The sequence below is a fragment of the Zalophus californianus genome, chromosome 15 (genome assembly GCF_009762305.2).
Source record: "Zalophus californianus isolate mZalCal1 chromosome 15, mZalCal1.pri.v2, whole genome shotgun sequence".
NCBI classification, from domain to species: domain Eukaryota; kingdom Metazoa; phylum Chordata; class Mammalia; order Carnivora; family Otariidae; genus Zalophus; species Zalophus californianus.
The window spans coordinates 83,282,161-83,300,391 of NC_045609.1; the positions used below are offsets into that span (position 1 = coordinate 83,282,161).

Sequence of the window (18,231 nt, forward strand, 5' to 3'; positions counted from 1 at the left end):
CTATCTAGTTCTGAAGCTAAGTGTGTGGAGAGATGTGGGAAGCTTGGAAAACATTTGGAGGAGATTTGTTAAATTGATTCTCTGATTGGAAGGTAGATCCCGTGGAAAAGGTCGAAAGAATCGGTTATTTCCTTGGAGATTAAAGCAAGAGAGTACCTGCATAATGGTCTGTGGCCACTTCACTGGGCACTTCTCCATCTCAGACAGCCGTGGAGAAAAAGAAAGAGGGATTAGAGTGGTTTAGGTTAATCAGAAGTGACAGTTTCCTCCTGAGGGTATGAAATCTTAGAAGAGGAGACCATAAGGCATGTTAGAATGACCTGTCGGAGTGCTCTGCCTTCTGCCTCTTCTCATTTCTGTTTTTACTTAAGTGGTTCCAGGCTTGAAACAAATTTTAGGAATTGTACCTTGGGTTCAGGTGTTGGCTGAGGAGGCTTGGAGACTGGTGATACTCAGTGGGTAGCTGAAGGAATCTCTCTGGGGGTAAGGTGGGCAAGAGCTATGAGCTTGGCTTCCCTTTGTACCACCCATTCTTGCATGAGGGATCCCCATACTCAGCCTCAGGCTTGGGAACCACTTGTGCAGGATGGGATTAGAGTGGTTTTCTTTGCAGGCAGGTGATCTAGTCAGATAGCGTCCTAAAACATGGCTCAGTGGAAATTTTTGTAGTCTTCCCAACATGAGAATAACAGAAAACCCTGCATTAACCAGCGTGAAATGGATATCTCACCACACACAACTGGAGGCACAGGTCTTTTCTAGCTTCATTCTGTTAGAGTTGCTCTTCTGCCTTCTGTCTAATATGGTAACCACGAGCTACATGGAGCTATGTAAATTATTGACAGTTAAATAAAATTAAATACTTAGTTCCTCAGTTACTCTAGTCCCATTTAAAGTGTTTAGTCCCATAGGTAGCTGGTGGCTACCATATTTGTCAGTGCGGATCTAGAACATTCCCGTCATTGCAGAATGAACGTCCTGTTGGATGGTGCTGTCTTGGAATCACACCCTGTGAAGATAGTTACAAAGGGAGCTCAGTTCTGCAGAATCTGGAAGTTTCCTCAGTAAACAAAGGAAACATGTCTTTGAACATGGGCAGATATTGAGGTAATAAATAAAATATACCCTCATAAAATGATAATATTAAGTTGCTTCTTTTGCCCATGAGAAATAATGCAGCCCCGTGCTGTTTTGAATGCTGTTTTATATATTAGACCTCAGAGTTTCTTGATGCCCTAATGTACCACTGAGTTGAAATTACCTGTTGCCTGCTAGTATCTTCTGGGAAAAGTCAAGGGATAAAAAAAAAAAAACCTGTGGGTTATTGTTTGAGAAGTTAGGGGGGTTATTAGTTTTAGATTCACTAGTCTAAGTTTCACTGGGACATGTTAGGAGCTGCCTGAGATAGCATATTGCCGCCATCTTTTTCTGTCTTATAGCAAAACACCCATTTTAAGAAAAAATTATTACATGTTCAGCTCTTGTAATTTGTGATTCCTTGCTCCATTAAAAGAAGACTAATATACAGATTAATATTTCCAGTGTTTGAAACAAAAGAGCAGCATGATTTTAATAGCAAAATAAGCAATGAAACCAGTTCTTTGGGAAATGCCATGCTAATGAAACCGTTTTTTGCTCCATTAAAACTGATTTATTATATCACAGGTTAAGTTTTAGGGAAGGAAACAGAGGACATCTCTTTCTTTCGGTCTTGTTTAACTTGGTGAAGTAAATTAAAACAGTCCTCAGCTCTCTTGAGTAATGTGGGCTCATGTGATGAATAACTCTTGTCCTTGGTCCTGGAAATGATTTTAAACATTATGTACTTGACGTACATTTTCTTGCTTATTGCATACTGTGCTTTGCTGTGCTACATGGTATTTCTCTTTGCACATGTTGCCTGTTCGTACTTATCTCTTGGTCTTAGTGTAGCTTCTATGAAAAATTCATGGTCCACGGGATCCCCAAATGTTGATGGTTACATTCATAATTGGGTCATAGTTTCACCTTTCAGACATGGTAGTTATCTTCTCCAAAGACTGTGCCATTCTTCTCACACTTAATTATCTGAGGCCACATTGGGTACACAGTCTGATGGAGTAGAGTGGTCACCACCCAAGTTCCCCAAGCAATCAGGTTGTAGGGATCTTTTTTTGGTCTTGATTTTGCTTTTCCCTTCGCACCACCTGCCCCTATGACCTATGCCATGGCCAGGAATTATTGAAATCGAAGAAACAGAGGTAAACATTCCTTGCAATTAAATGCTGTCCAACCACATTATTTTCAGATAAGCGCCCTTTTTTATTATCTGGTAGAAATGGAGTGGAGGCTTGGTGCATGTTTATTTCCTGGGGATCGGGTCGACCTCGTTTGCTTTACTTCTCTCGTGTGGTTCAGCATTTTCCTGATCAATGCTCTTCCCTGTCTCTCTTGTCACCTATTTTGTCCTTTGTCGTGCGTTGACTCATGATGACTCTCTCGCATTCGGTGACGATGATCTCTTGTGTTCCCTTGTTACCGTGACCTCTGGGTCTCTGTGCCCCTTTGTCTCCTGTGGTCTTGGTCGTCCCGTGCCCTCCAGGCTCGCGTTGGACGACGCCATTCGACACAAGCCGCTGAACATGTCATCCCGTTTTTCACCCAGGGTGGCGGGGGAGAATGACTTCCTTCAGACTGTTATAAACAAAGTCATTGCTGCCAAAGAAGTCAACCACAAGGGCCAGGGTATGTATTCTATTGTTTTATTGCTACAGATGTTCACCTGTTACATGAACTTGGGACAGTGCTGTATGGTTTGCATTTTAGTTTGACGATGATGATGATGGTGGTGGTGATGGTGATGAGGATGGCGATGATGGTGGTGGTGGTGATGTTGGTGATGGGGCTCGTGGTGATGATGATGACAGTGATGATGAGAATGAGGATGGTGGTGGTGGTGATGCTGCTGATGGGGATGGTGATGCGGGCAGTGTTGGGTCATGATCTGTGTGTACAGTGTATGTACAGTGTACGGAGGTTTTCTTGCTGGTCTCCCTTGTAAGCATTGCTGAGAGCCAACCTCCTGGGTGAGCGGGGAAGGCTGAGTGGGACACAATGAAATGTTTGCAAAGAGCCCAGAGTTTATGAGACTTGGAAGCAAGTTGTTTGCCTTCCTGAGTCTTCTCCAGCCCTCCCCTCTCCTCCTAGCCATTTTTGAAAGCACTTGAAGGATTTTACAAGAGAATACAGTTACTGTCCACCGTCTGTTACTTCCTCTTTGCTGCTCAGAGAAACGTGGAGACACCCGACACAGCCCAGCTCCACGTGCGCCCTTGACTCTCCCTTCTGTGCCCATGTTGCACGCTCAGTCCTGGCACGTGGTTTCCTGGGGCTCCCCTTCACCCCCCCCCACCCACTGCCCCTGAGGCTGTGGCTTCGCTTTGGAGACGGATCTCTCTTCAGTTTTGTAATGGAAGGGATTTTTCCTCCTGACTCCATGTCTCGCACTCATCGTTTTTAATCCCACGGTGACAGGTTTCCCAGCAGCTGACCTTCTGTTGGCAGAGGCAATGAATCAATCACCCTGGGCTGGGGACAGTTGGCACTCGGGCTGGCCAGGACTGTTGCCAGAAAACAGCTGTTTATGGAGGCCTTGCCTCCGGCTCAAGGGGAAGTCACCTTCAGAACTTCTCCCACCTAAGGCTGCTCTTAGTACCGGTGGGACAACCCACCCTTCAGTCCTTGGTTAGATGCAGACTTGTCACAAACTCAGTAGAGCTTAAGTGGTTAGACCTTCTTTCATTATCTAGGTACCTTATGTCCCTAGCCTTTTAAGAAACGATTCTCTTGACTTGTTTCCCATTGTTATAAAGGAGAGTATGAATTGAGTTTGAAGAATGTTCTGGAGGAGTGAGAAACCTTTGGCTTTCTTTGGTGTGAACCGGCCAGCCCCCTCCCTGGCAAACAACAAAACAAAAACCCCAACTAAAGCGTTAATGAACCGTGGCCTCTGTAGACAGAGCAGTTTAAGCTGACCCAGGACCTACCTTCTCATCAAAACCAGCTCTCTGATTTGCCCTTTAATTAAAAACCACAGGGAGCTCCAATTAAAGCTGTTTTGATTGGAGCCACCCTCAGACTGGGAGCACCAGTCCCCAGACCCCAGGCTCCCGTTGGATTGAGTTTCTCTTGCAGAGCCATCAGATTTTGAGAAACTTCTATCACAGAGTCACACAGAAGTGGAGATTGGTGTCAGGCCAGCAGGAGGACCCACAGCCTGCCTCTGCCAGGCTCACTGGTGTCGGGGTGCAAATCTGTGTCACCAGAGCTGGTACCCGGGGGCCCAATTCCTGGGAGTCGAGGAGGACAGGTGTTTCCAGGTCACAGTGAGAACTAAGAGACAAGAACATTTTTTTTTTCTTCCCCAAGGGGACTACAGGTGCCTTCCTGAACTGAAGTGCCCCTGGGCAATGTCGCTGGCTGGTTTTTTTGTCCTTGAAGCTAAAGTGAACGTTTCTCTGGGGCTCACTGGCAAGCCTGCCTCTGTGCCTTCCAGGGAGACCTGAGAGAGAGCTGCAAGGCGTGTGGGTTTGCCTCGTGGAGCTCCGTGTTTTCTTCGGTGGTGACCCGGGCTGCCCCGATGTCTGTGTGCCTGTTAGGCAGTGGTGAAGGGTGCGGGGTGGCGGGAGGGATGGGGGGGGTTGGCGGGAGGGACAGGGAGGCCGGCAGTCTTCACACAGAACCAGGAAGCTTCCCACGCTCATCTGTTCTGAGCTCCTCTCTGGGCTTTGGCCCATTTTAGGTTGACGTCCACATGTTTATTTGTCACAATTGACATTTTTTGTTGTTTAGCCCAAATTATCCCGAACCCTGGACCCAGAGGTTCTAGATGTTTAATGTGGACAGCGAGGCCTCAGACACCCCCGGACATCTGTTCCTATTGTTTCACATAGAATGTGTGCTAATCTCTTTTGTTTTTAGCTCCTCTGGTTAAACAAAAGTCAACCTAAAATGCACTTTTTCTTTGAAAATTGGCCTCATTTTCTCCTTTGAGGAAAGTGTTTTAAACCCAATGTAATCAGGAGAGCTTAATCTCTGTGTTTAAATCGTGTTATAACAAATTGAATTGTGTCATTAAGTTACTCGTTTATGAACTAAGATCGTTGAGCAAGCTGGTATTTGTGAGAAAGAAAAGGTGTTTGAAAGGCCGCAGGAGTTTCGAATGGTGTTATTAAACATTTCTCTGCCTCTGACCTCGGTAAATGATCACCTCCCAACGTCCTGCAGGTCCTTGAAAAATGTCTTCTGAGTCACATTCATTCTGGGGACCTTCATTCCTTTGGCAGGTTTTGGGACCTGAGTGAAATTTGAGAGCCCGTCCGCGGCACCCTGGTGTCCCCAGTGGGGATCTCGTGCGTCCATGTCACCTGCCGTGATAATCTCCCCTTGCATTCCTGTGGGTGTCCCTTTCATGTGGTCTGCTCTACTGGAGGACACAGCCGTGGGTTAGGTGCCTGGCTCAACAAGGGGCCTCTCCCACAGGTCCAGAGCAACACCGACCTGTGGTGCTTTTGTGTGAATTAGAAAGAGGGTGCCCGTCCTCTGGTTGAGTGAGACACAAGCAGCGCCTGGGCCCATGGCTTGGTGAGCAGAGTGTGGGCTGGGTTTAGCTCCCACTTGCCTTTTTTGCCAGGGCCTTGTTGCAGGGCATGTTCTTTTTTTTTTTTTTTTAAGTTTTTTATTTTATTTATTTCAGAGAGAGACATACAGAGATAGCATGAGAGAGAGAGCACGAGTAGGGAGGAGAGGGAGAAGCAGGCTTCCCACTGAACAGGGAGCCCGACGCAGGGCTTGATCCCAGGACCCTGAGCTGAAGGCAGACGCTCAACTGACTGAGCCATCCAGGCGCCCCTGCAGTGCACGTTCTGAGCAATGATACATGGGCCCCTGTTTTGGGGTCACCTCTTGACATCTCTTTAGGGACTTCTTTTTATTGGTTATGCTTCTCTTCTCTTCCTTCAAACTCTCCCTCTTATGATTTGGAGTTTTAAATCTTGAAAAGAAACAGAAAGGAAAAAATAGAAAAGGAAAGAAAAGGAAGATACCACGCTTGAAACAGTCTACCTTAGATCATACACCTGTTTTTGTTACTGACTCTTTCTCTACTCCCAGTTTCTCAGCAGAGTAGCATATGCCTCCTCCCTCTGACCTTCACTTTCTGTTCCTTCTTTGTCCTTCTCCCGTCAGCGTAGCCCCCGCTCCCACTCCCGGCTTTACCGGGTGCACTCGCTGGGGTCTGCGGTGTCACCCTGTCTGCTCTGTGCTGCAGACACCGCCCTGGTGCCCTGTTCTCTGGGCTGCATTTTGTGCCACTGACCACACGGTGCACTCTGGGCTTTCCGTGATCTCTGGCCTCTGGCGTCCTCTGTGAGCTTTAACGTTGGGAATTCAGTGCCTAGTTCAGGGTCCTCTTCTTTCTCACCGTTCAGGACGTGGCCAGGGTGCAGGGTTTTCTGGCTCAGGGAGTGGTAGCCTGGCACCTGCTCTTGGTCGTGCCCACAACTGTCCCCGTGAGCACCGCCCCCCCTTCAGGTTCTGGTTTGACCTCCACACGGGTCCCGCCACCCGCTTCTCTGTGCTGCTGCCTGGGTTCCTGTCGTGGCTTCTCTGCTGGGATCCTCACTTGGCTCTGAACTCCCCCTCCCCCCACCTGCCCGGTCCCACACGGCTCCCAGAGTACTGTCAAGTGGGACCCTGGTACTTGCTCGTGTTTCCGGCCTCCCCACTCCTTCAGATGGAGCAGCTCCCACCTTGGGACCCTGCCGCCCTCCCAGCCTCCTCTCATGCCTCTCCCGCCGTGGCTCGGGTTGTCCAGCACCTGGGTGGGCACAGGTCTGCACGCCCGTTGCTTAGTGTTGACTCATCTTCCGATCTCTTTGGATGTCCCTTCTTCGGGAGAGCCTCTGTGACCTCCAGGATCGCAGTCTTGGGGTTATGCAGTTGCCCTGGGCTTTTCCTTAGAAAGCTCTTAAGAGTTGCATAGTTCACTGAGACCATGGGTTTAATGTTTGACTCGTGGGACAGAAGCTAAGTCCCTGGTGGGGCTATAATGATTGTTTGCTCTGTGTCTGCAGTGCCCAGTGTGTGTCGGGCACACAGTAGGTGCTTATTAGACACTTGGCTAGATCAGAGGGACTGTCTAGATGGCAGGAGGAGAGGGGTTCACCACCTGGCAGAGAAAAATGTCATCAGTGACTGTGGGCTTTCTCAACGACAAGTGATGCAGGTCTTTGCAGAGGACTGATGTTTTCAGGCCAGCTGATAGCAGACAGGAAGGAAGCTGGAGGAGAAGGGTGTGAGGTTTGGGGTTTCATCAAGCAGAGCGGTTCTGGACAAGAGCAGCCTCAGGTGATGCTCCCTGTGTGGGACTGTCAGGTGTCTCCCATTTCTGCTTGGAATGCATATTGGTGGACAGGGTCTACAGTTTTCCCGTTGGCCTTCTACTGAAGGCGGTGTGCTGAGCTAAGCACGATGAATGGTCTCTGCTCCCTGGAAATATGCATCCTAGGGGAGGAATGGCTGGACAGACAGATAAACACACACACACACACACACACACACACACACACACACACACACACACACACACACACACACACACTAGTAGTGTTAGTGAGAGCAAATGCCTTTATATTCTGACGGGCACTTGGGGTCCTGCTGGGCTGAGTGACCAGGGAGCAAGCAGGCCAGGCCCCCAAGGTCCCAGGGACGGAGACCCGGATGTGTCAGCTGACAGTGACAACCTCCCTTCCCACCTGGGAGCAAGGCCCTGTCTTTGAAAATGGTAGAGAGAGCCATGCAACTGATTTGTCTTCCGCCTTTGATTTTGCTGTATTCCCTCTTATTTTTACTTCCTGTTTGCTTGCTGCACAGGAGTATTTTACACAAAATGCAGTTGTCCTTCGCTTTGTGTAGGGAGAGGATGGCACACACCCTCAGCTCGAAGCTGCGAGCAGGTTCACCGTGTTCTGTCCATGGCAGCCCTTCCTTCTCGCTCAGAGGGTTTCGGAGTCCTCACCTTCCCTCCTTGCAGGGAAGCGCCAAGTGGTGGGCAGAGCATTTGCTCCCCCTTCGCTGTGACGTCATGAAACAGAGGGCCCAGGCTGCCTTGGCTCTGTGGGGCTGGCTTGTTGGTGGCTTTCATCCCAGTGCTGTGCTGCACACCTTTTGGAAAGCACAGGAGACTTCCTGGGTTAGAGAAGCTGTGAATTTACCTCCTGAGCCCTCCTGCGTTGTCCTCCTTCTGGGGAGAATGGAAAGGGAGAGCCTTCTCAGTCACTGCTGGAAAAAGCCTTCTTCCTGATTGATCTTAAGCGCTTATGAGAGGGGTCCTTGGTTCTGGGCAGGGACCGTGCATTGGCCAGGGCGAGAGGTCCCTCCAGGGTAGAGTGTGTACCCCGCTAGTCAGATGCAGCTGGTTACCCCGTGCCAGCCACCTTTCCCTGGCCCCTCTTTCTCTTTCTCATACACCCACATTTTCTCCTAAGGTGTTAACTTGTGAATTAACAGTTGTGCATTCGTTGAGATGGGTTTCCTTAAATAATTCTTCAAAAATGTATAAGATAAACCATGACTCATGTGTCCATTGTCTTTCTAGGTTTGTGGGTAACATTAAAATTACTTCCTGGAGATATCCATCAGATTAGAAAAGAATTTCCTCATTTAGTGGACAGGACCACAGCGGTGGCTCGGAAAACGGGGTTTCCGGAGATAATCATGCCCGGTAAGGACCGATTCCTTCAGCGCTCTGTGTGTGGCGTGGGTGTGGCCAGGGTTCGGGGAGCTTGTAGAGCTGGCCACGATGTGCGGTGTTGGGACAGTGACGGACGAGCTTGTGGGACGTGACGTGTCCACCCCAGGGTGGCCGTGGATCGTTCCTGCAGGCAGGAGCTGTGGTCAGAGGGAGCGCTGACCACCTAGGTTCGGACTGCAGGGAGGTGGCTTCTCGTGGTTGTAATAACCTGCTGGTGGGAGTGACTTCTGGCAGTGTTGTAATAAGGACAAGCACGGGACTCAGCGTTTCCAGAAACCCAGCTTGAGGTGGGTTTCTGCCACCAGCTGGAGTGAACGTCATCATTACTGTAAGCAAAACCCTTTATTGTCCCGTAATCCATTGTTACCCTTAATCCAGAAGCCTTGCAGTTTGTTTCTGCCCCACCTCATCTGGTGAAAAGGAAGAATGGGAGTTAAGACATTCCACTGACCCTGGCTGCCGGACTGCGTGTGCGGAGTTGGGTAACACATAAAATGTAATAAAGGGCAGTGGAGCTTGGGGCCCTTTCCAGGGCCCTGCGGGCTTCACTTTAGGTTCTGATCAATGGATCAATCATGGTGGTTGGTTCACTGTAGGATGAAGGCAGCTCTTTTATGATGTTAACGTAGGTTCACAGTGAAGGTCCTATAACAGCTTTGGAATCATCCAGAATGTGTTCAAAGTTAAGGGGGCACAATTAGGTGACGCCGGCCTTCCGCCCCGGAAGTGAGAGCTCAGGACCTGGAGTCCAGCCTCTGTTTGGAGTTGCACCACAGCTTCTCCCCCGCCTCGATTAGCTGTGCTCTGCTACTCTGAAGAAGGAGAGTAAGGATAATTCCTCCCTGTAGGGTGGGTTGGAATTGGGATGCTGTAGCGGGTAATGTCAAAGAAAGCACAAGCCCAGCTCAGACGGCTGAACGCTGAGGATATTCTTCGGCTCATGCCCCTGAGCAGCAGGGTCAGCCCGGGCACTGGGTCCATTTCTCCATAGTAACCACTGCTGGGTTGTCTCCTGTGCATATTGACTTTGTCCTCTGGGTAAGGGCCCTGATGACTCCCATTTTCTTCCCAGACCCCAGTGTCCTGAAGAAGATAGTGTGCTTTTGAACCAGTGTTGCCCAGCAAGGAGCCTGAGCATCATCCAGACTGGCCTGCTCAGGCCCCTGCCCTGCAGTCCCCGGGCAGTGATGGGCTTGGGGGTGGAGTGTGCACATTAGCCACCTAGACGTCAGCTCCTCCTAACGGCAAGGGTTGTATGAGGGAGACGTGGACACCCGACGTGTGTTTGGGTAGACATCTGATCAAAACAAGGAAGGAGGGGCAGCAAGTAAATGTTCACACCTGGTGCCTGCTTAGTTCATATTACGTAGTATCGCTCAGGCCCGATGATGGATTTTAAGCTTATTAAACCCATAATGGAATTCCATGTTAAGATTAATCTCATATTTACATAATACTTTTCACTTTCCAGATATCATATTAATAATCTGATTTGATCCTCACAAGTTCTTGGGCAAGCCTGTGAATATCCTTTATATTGTGGGATACTTTTTGGTTTGCACATAATGCTCACATTAATAGTTTGGCTTGATCTATGGATCTCGGAAGCCTACACATTGGTGTTGAACTAATTGCGATTGAAATTAAGCCGCAGCCTAAAGTTACACAGCTAATGAGCAGTAGAAATGGGGCCAAACCACCCCACATTCAGAGGTTCCCCGTGGTTTCCCTTTATAGGGCCCTGCCGTACGCTCGCAGGGAGAGGTATCTGCTCTTTGTGCATGCTGTCAGAGTTAACTGCTTTGTTTATTTTGGGGCAGGTGGGGACATGTTCTTTCTGCTATCTCTATCTTTCAGGGCTGTTGTGGGTCATTGTGTCCTCTGACTGGTGAATCAATGTGAAGGACATCTCAAACTGGTTAGGCTGGATCTTGGTGGCTCACCTGTACAGGAAGAAAGCGTGATGTCCAGCATGCTGTGAAACCGAGGGATACTTTGTAGGGCAGGAAACAAGTCTGTGTGCAGCAAATTAATTTGGAGCTCTTAGTGGATGTATTGCTTGCATGTGGACTCGAGATGAAATTTATAGATTAGGATGACATTGGGCATTCGTCTTGGGTGGTCTAGGATGGCCTCATGTTCAAAAGGGAGACCCAGAAAACTTCTAGCTCATACTGGTCGTATTTCTCTTTATAATTGACCAACTTTTTTTTTTTTAAAGATTTTATTTATTTATTTGAAAGAGAGAGAATGAGAGAGAGAGAGAGAGAGAGAGAGAGAGCACACACGAGAGGGGGGAGGGTCAGAGGGAGAAGCAGAAGCAGACTCCCCGCTGAGCAGGGAGCCGGATGCCGGACTCGATCCTGGGACTCTGGGATCATGACCTGAGCCGAAGGCAGTCGCTCAACCAACTGAACCACCCAGGCGCCCCTATAATTGACCAACTTAAAAGGTAAGTCTAGGGTGCCTGGGTGGCTCAGTTATTAAGCGTCTGCCTTTGACTCAGGTCATGATCCCAGAGTCCTGGGATCGAGCTCCGCATCGGGCTCCCTGCTCAGCGGGAAGCCTGCTTCTCCCTCTGCCACTCCCCCTGCTTGTGTTCCTTCTCTCGCTATATCTCTCTCTGTCAAATAAATAAATAAAATCTTTGAAAAAAAAAAAAAAGAAAGGTATGTCTTGACCTCTAAAATAATCTAACAGATATCCGGGGAAGCCATACAGCCGACCATCGTTCCGGCTGGTTCTGTGTGCTGAGTTGGGAGTCGGGGTTCCCGTAGCATGGGCTTTTAGCTGGAGTGAGTCATCATGTTCTCTTTTAGGGCCGGGGAATCATCGACAGGCCGTGGGTGCCACATGGTACCCTTAGAGAGAAAGAGAGAGAGAGAGAGACAGCCTGGGGTGTTTTCACTCAGATCCCTGGCCTTTAGCTTGGCAGGATCTGTGCATTGTCCCATCTTACGGGGATGCTTTTTATAGAGATGTGCATCTCCTTTGCACGGCGGGAGAGCCTGCTGTGTCACCTGTGTCGCCGGCTTTTCTGCCTTTCTGTGAGCCACTGGAAATCCTGCAGGTTTCTGAAGGATCCTGGTGGGAAGCAGAGTTTCCCTCTGAGCCGGGAAGGCGGCTGGAGGCTTGCATGAGGCAGAGGGAGTCTTCTCTTTGAGTTCACACACGCCTGCTTTCAGGTCCTTCCTCCCCAGAACGAGAACCCTGGAGCCCTACAGGCCTCCACCGAGGGCACTGTCGTGAGTGTGCATCTGTGGGGTTCATTTGCTGTAAACAGGGTCTCACTCCTGAGATGGCTCTGAGTATGGATGACTAGGCCAGTAGGAGAGTGAGACCATGGGGTTCGCCACCCCCCGCCCCCAGCGTGTGATGGCTCTCTGATGGGCTTCTGACCTTTATGAAACTCTTGTGGCCCTTTTTGCCTATGGCTTTTGTTCTTTGGTAGAATGTGCAGGCAGGGATCGTACGGCCTACAGATCATACAACACCTGCCTTATCGATGAGGCTGTTCTGCGGTGGGTGGCGTTGGGGGGTTAGGTGACTTGTTTGCGGTCACACAGGGATTGGTGGCAGGTGTTGGCCTGGCAGCTTTGCCTCCTGCACCTGGCCCTGGGCTCCATCACCCTTAGCTTCTCGCACGGTCAGTAGTACTGACTGCAGTCACACTTCTCTGCCAGGACTGAGTGTGGCTGTGGGAGCAACCCACTGGGATTATTATAATAGTGACTTTTAAATGAAAGCCTAATTTAATAGTTGGATACATTAAAAGCCAGAACAGAGCAGAAAGAAAGAAAGAACGGGAGAAAACAAAAAAGCAAGGGGACTTGTTCTTGGCCCGTAGTGGGCCATTTGCTGCTCTAGACGGACCCGTTGCTCGCACCCCCTGTGGGAGAGCAGGTGGGTCAGCGCGGGAGGTGACCAGATGGACAGCGGACGAATAGGCACTGGGTGGTGAGGCTTGCTCTCAGCCACGCTGCTAATGAAGCTTGCTACGTTTTCCCAGTCGGACCATTACCAGGGGCCTCATAGGCTCTCAGTAGGAAGAAGCGTCTTGAGTTTATTTGTTGTGTATGGGTTTTGTTTTTGTTTTTGTTGTCACAGTTTATGGCCCATCTCACTTTAAAATGCACAGGTCTGTTTTGTTCTGCTCTGAACGGAACAGAACAGGTCTGTTCTGATCCTGACAGCTGCCCACCAGGAGGAGAGAAGATCCATGTCCATGCAGAAAGTTTCTCTCTTGACCCACTCCTAGTCCCTGATCCCAGACGTCAGCTCAGAACCTTGGCTTGTGGTGGTTCTCATTCTCGATCAGCTTTTTGTTCCACTCCTTCGAAAAATGTAGAGGGAGCCAATATTGCCAGTTGTCATCCAAGGTGTGCCGTTGATGACGTGATACTCTGGCTACCCAGACGCCGAGAACACAGCCAGTGGTCCACCGTGAGATAGTGATGGCAGTCACGATGGGCCGTAGGTACTGGACAGGGGATGGTCCCTGCAAACCCATCGGCAGCATTCGAGTCACCATGGGCATGAGCTGCCCACCGAGGTGAAGGACCATGCAGATAATTAAGGGCCTTGATGTTTTTCCTCCTTCTAGTGATCTTATGATGATGCTGCTGAAAACTGCTTTTGTCATGCCTTTAAATGCTGAGACTGTTTTGTAGAAAATATTTTGTAATCATCATACAGTATTTATAATCCTCTGCTAGGATTGGTAGCAATTTCAACAGTGTTGCAGAATTCCTGGTTACATTATGAATAATGGACTGGTTTTAAAGGTATAATTTTTCCCCCAGGTGATGTTCGAAATGATATCTACGTAACATTAGTTCAAGGAGATTTTGATAAAGGAAGCAAAACCACAGCAAAGAATGTGGAGGTTACAGTGTCTGTTTACGATGAAGACGGAAAACGGCTGGAGGTATTTATTGTTGCAAAGCTTAATGTGTGGCGTGGAAACTTTATTTTCCAAGTGTTTTCTCAGCGTTGCTACAGAGTAGGAAAAGACGTAGCTGGGGCCGCGTGATCCCATTTCTGGGGATGAGAGTTTGTTCTTTATCCCTTTCTGCAGCTCGCCGTAAAGCGCTGGCCTGCACGGGGTCCTGGCTGACACCTGCCTCGGGAGACCTCTGCGGTCCTGACCCCCTCTGTTTTCCTGGCCCTTGTCAGCGTAGACCCAGGGCTCAGAGGTCTAATGGTCCCACTAGAAGTTCAGACACCGTTATTATCACATTCTGAGAGCTGGGGAAACTGAGGCCCAGGGAAGTCTTGTAAGGGTCATCAAGCTAGTGGGGGGTGAAACGGGTTTGAATCTGGGCTTCTGACCTTGTGCTCTCCTGGGTGGTGGCGGTTACCACGGCGGCCTGCAGGACTCGGCGTGCTGGGCAGTGCTCGGGGACGGTGACCTCTGATGACCGGAGGCCACGCCAGAGCAGGTGCCCCTGCTGGCTACCACTCTGGACCCTGGGTGGCGGGCGGGGCTGTCCTAAGCCCACGTGTTTGAGAGCAATGCCCTGTGTATGCACCTGAGGCTCAGCTGTGCCAGGATGTGGGGGCGGCATCCCTTCTGTGGGGGTGGCCCATGTCGAGTGTCACTGCCGGGAGGTGTTACCCTTGCCACTTGGGCTTTATTGGCATTGCTTCCTCGGGAGCCAAGTGGTCAGTGTTTACAGCTGGTAGATCGGGAAGGAGTGTTGCCACCTCCTTCGTAGCCTGTAGCTCTTCATTCTGGACCTACTGAGTGAATCAGGTGACTTCCTGCCGACCTTAATGTTAAGGCTGTTAGGGGTGAGGGTACGAAGGGTGAGGACAGTAGCATCCCTGTACTGATAACCATTGAGATGCTTAACTGTCTGCGAGCAGGATTGTGTGCTGGCCGCGCTGGCTGCAGATGGATCTGTCCTTCCATTGCTGGGAGCATGTTCCATTTGTGATGGGGTTTATTGGCATTCCTGTAGTGCTCTGCTTAGCTCATCTAATGGGGGCGGGAGGTGGGGAGATGGATGCAGTGTCAAGCTCTATGAGGTCTGATGTGAACTCTTTATGCCTTCTTTTAAAGCATGTGATTTACCCGGGTGCTGGTGATGAAGCGATTTCGGAGTACAAGTCTGTGATTTACTACCAAGTAAAACAGCCACGTTGGTTTGAGACCGTTAAGGTATCATTTACATGGTCATTTTATCCCACGGGGTTGATTATGAAATGCTCATTTGTATCCTAAGGAAGTCCCCAGCTCCCACCCAACCTGGGGCTGCTTGTCAGCAGGCACCCTGAGCAGGCAGAGGCGCTCTCCCAACAAAGTCGTTCAAGGTTGCTTAGGAGCCATGCCGGCATTTCTTGGAATACATTTACTCTCCTCTGCTTTTGGACATAAAAACAGGACTTTCATGGAGACAAATGACAGAGTCCTCTAAAGATAGCTATTATCTTTCTCTTCCTGGGTCTGTTACATGTGTGGTATCCTGCTTTACACCAAATGGGAAAAAATAGAGGTGACAATATATGGAGGACGTCGCTGGGGAGACAGGTCCCCGTCCATGGTGTGGCACTCTGCTCTCCTGACGTGGCTCGCTGATGTCACTACGGCAGCCCACCATGGTACATCCCAGCCCCTGTGCCGAGGGCTTGAATATTGGGAAACCCAGCCTGGGGTTGGCCTTAGAAGACGGATGGCAGATAGGATTTGGGGCAGTCTTCGCTTAAAGGCAGTATGCATGGGGTCTTTCTTCTTTGACTGCTCGTCACAACAGGAAAGCTTTCTTCCTGCTGCCCGAGGGCAGGTCCCTGCAGCTGTGGAGGGACTGTGGACACCTCCAATAAGGGCTACTAGGAAATTGTCAACTTGTAAAAAATAGACTTTTAACAGTGAGGACGTGAATGTTTGTTGACGAAAACTTGTGCTGTCTTGTAGAATTGGTTTGGCATCCCTTGCAATATTGTCTTGTTTAAATTTTCCAAAAGCATTTTGCCTTTGGGAAAGCCCCATAGGGGATTAGGCATACAGTATTTTCATCCCTTCAGGGAGGAAATGTGTACAGTTGCATAGTATCTCCATTTGAACAAAACCATTAATGTGAGAAGATACAGTACGGGTGCTGAAACTTCCTCTTTCAATTGCGCAGGTGGCCATTCCCATTGAAGACGTCAATCGCAGTCACCTTCGGTTTACCTTCCGCCACAGGTCGTCACAGGACTGTGAGTAATCCCTTGACTTTAGCCTGTGTTGCTTGCAAGGGAAAGCTAGGGGAAAGCTCCGTAGGCTGCACTTGTCACTTGTTCTGGATTGTTCTGGATTGTTCCAGGACTAGGTGATCCTAACACGATGTGGTCTTAATCCTTTAGCTCATTTCCGTGTTGACCTGTTTCCTCTCTTCCGTGTGACTTGTAACACTGTTCCATCCATCCGAAAAGTCACAAAGATACAAGTGGATTTCAGAAATTGGCTCTTAATGCCATTTGCATTGGAATGGAAACCCTCGAGACCCGTTTTGTGTTTGTGGGCGGCCCCCGGTGTCTGGCTTCAGGCTGAGGGGAGATGTTGGTGTAGTGCTGACTGATGCTGAGAAGCTGGGAGGGAAGACCTGGGGTTTGGGTCCCTGTCCTTCCAGAAGAGTTCTTTATTGATGACTGGAGTTTGTCTTGTCATGTTCATTAACGTCTGCTAAGGACGTAGCCCTGTGCTAGACACTAAGACATCACGACGGGCAGCTATATGTCTCCCTGCCCTTCATGGTCTGTACCTACAGGGCAGTGAGCTAAGATTTAATGAACAATAAGATTGGCTACATTGTGTGTGCTGTCGCTTTGAGGGAAAGAGTGGTCTGGAGGGCTGTGTTTGTCACGGACACCCCCGTGGGGGCCACTTGGATGGAGGTCCTCTGCTCTGGCTCTCTGTGTCCTCACAGATACTTCATCTGGAGGATAAATGCCCGGGGGTCTTGACCAAGCAGGATGGAGGCTGTCGAACCCATGGCACAATGCCTGGCATAGGGGAGGGGCTCCTCAGAAGCCACTGCTGTGTGGTGATGTGTCCATCCTTCGTGCTATTTTTGGAAGGGGGCCTGCCTGACGTAGGCCCTTGCCAAGGTGTGGGATCTGCAGAGGTAGGGGTGCAGGACAGCGAGTATATGTGCAAAGGCTTGAAGCTGGGGAAGGTAGACCCCACTGTGGGGCCAGCGAGGAGCCGGGACCCCACTGTTGTTGAGAAGCATTGGGGAGGCGTGTTCTTGTGGTCCGCAGGGCTGGTGTATGGAGAGCACGCATATCAGCAAAGCTTGGGAGGGGGTGGTAGAGGCCACAGGGGCGAAAGAACCAAGGGATCGAGATAGTATGGGGTCCTTCGTGGTAAGCGGGTGTGTGTGTGGGGGGGCAGGTGGGTCTGCAGCATCATTCCACCACCTGCCCCGTCCTGTTGTCTCAGCAGAGCAGGGCCCTAGCTAATGAGGGGTCGGGGTTCAGGGAGAGTGGGAGGAGCGGGGTCATGAGGGCTGGGCAGCGTGGGAAGCAGTCGCCAACCACCGCAGACTTGCCTGATGGCCAGAGCCAGCCCACCAGGCGGCGGGCAAGCAGTCCCCAACCACCGCAGACTTGCCTGATGGCCAGAGCCAGCCCACCAGGCAGCGGGCCAGGGTCAGCTGATTATGCACAGCACTCCTCGATGGCCAGAACTTTGGGGTAAGAACAGCAGCTCATAAATGTTAGCTAACATTCATGTGCTCTTACTGTGCCGTTTGGATCTGCCCTCACCCACAATGACCCCATGTACTGTCGCTGTGGTCATTGCTCCACACATTATGGCGGAGGAACCTGAGGCTCCCAGACCCCAGCTTGGTCCCCCAAGGTCACCCAGCTCGTCAGTGAGGGGGCTCGGGGTCAGACCTCGTCTGTGTGCTTGAGTGTCCCACCCCCACGCCTGGGGGGCGTGGTGAGGCCTCTTCCATTCTCTGGTCTTCATTTAGTACCTGCTGTCTACACCTCACAGAGAAGGTTCTCTTTCCAAACTTCAGTTTGAGTTGAGGTGTGGGGTCAGCCTGGGGGGGTTGTGGAATAGTAGGCGGAGGTGTGGGGTGAACGGAACAGGGTGCACGGGCGGGGGGCACTCGGGCGCAGCATAGAGGGAGCGGTGGGCCGGGCAGCCTGCACGAGTGGAACAGCCTGGCGTGGGGGTGGGCTGCAGGGAAGAAGGTGGCAGCCCTGGAGGGCAAGGACAGAGTTCTGGAATCCACAGAAGACTTGTCTCAAAGGCATGCTCGCCCTTTACAACAAGCTTCTTCTCTCTGGTTAATAAATTACATTAGGGCAGAGGAATGTCTTCTGTAGCATTTTAATTTTCAAAATCCTTGTTTTTCTAGTCAGTTTTAAGTCCTCATTCCTGACAAGATGCTGTCACCCGACACACCACCACACGTTTGCATAAGTAATGAGGCTCCCTGGCC

The 18,231-nt window shown here is 50.2% G+C and overlaps 1 protein-coding gene across 5 annotated transcripts in view; it reads left to right on the top strand.

Annotated features, from left to right (window-relative positions):
• DOCK1 (dedicator of cytokinesis 1) overlaps nt 1–18,231 on the top strand; it is a 495,128-nt gene that overhangs the window by 84,821 nt on the left and 392,076 nt on the right. For 4 of the 5 annotated variants that reach the window (XM_027591584.2, XM_035724125.1, XM_035724127.1 and 1 more), the window contains 5 exons: nt 2,582–2,724; nt 8,636–8,761; nt 13,594–13,718; nt 14,856–14,954; nt 15,919–15,991. In XM_027591584.2, coding sequence (XP_027447385.1) covers nt 2,582–2,724; nt 8,636–8,761; nt 13,594–13,718; nt 14,856–14,954; nt 15,919–15,991 — 566 coding nt within the window. The remainder of the gene's footprint in view (nt 1–2,581; nt 2,725–8,635; nt 8,762–13,593; nt 13,719–14,855; nt 14,955–15,918; nt 15,992–18,231) is intronic. The other variant, XM_027591585.1, reaches the window with a different exon arrangement.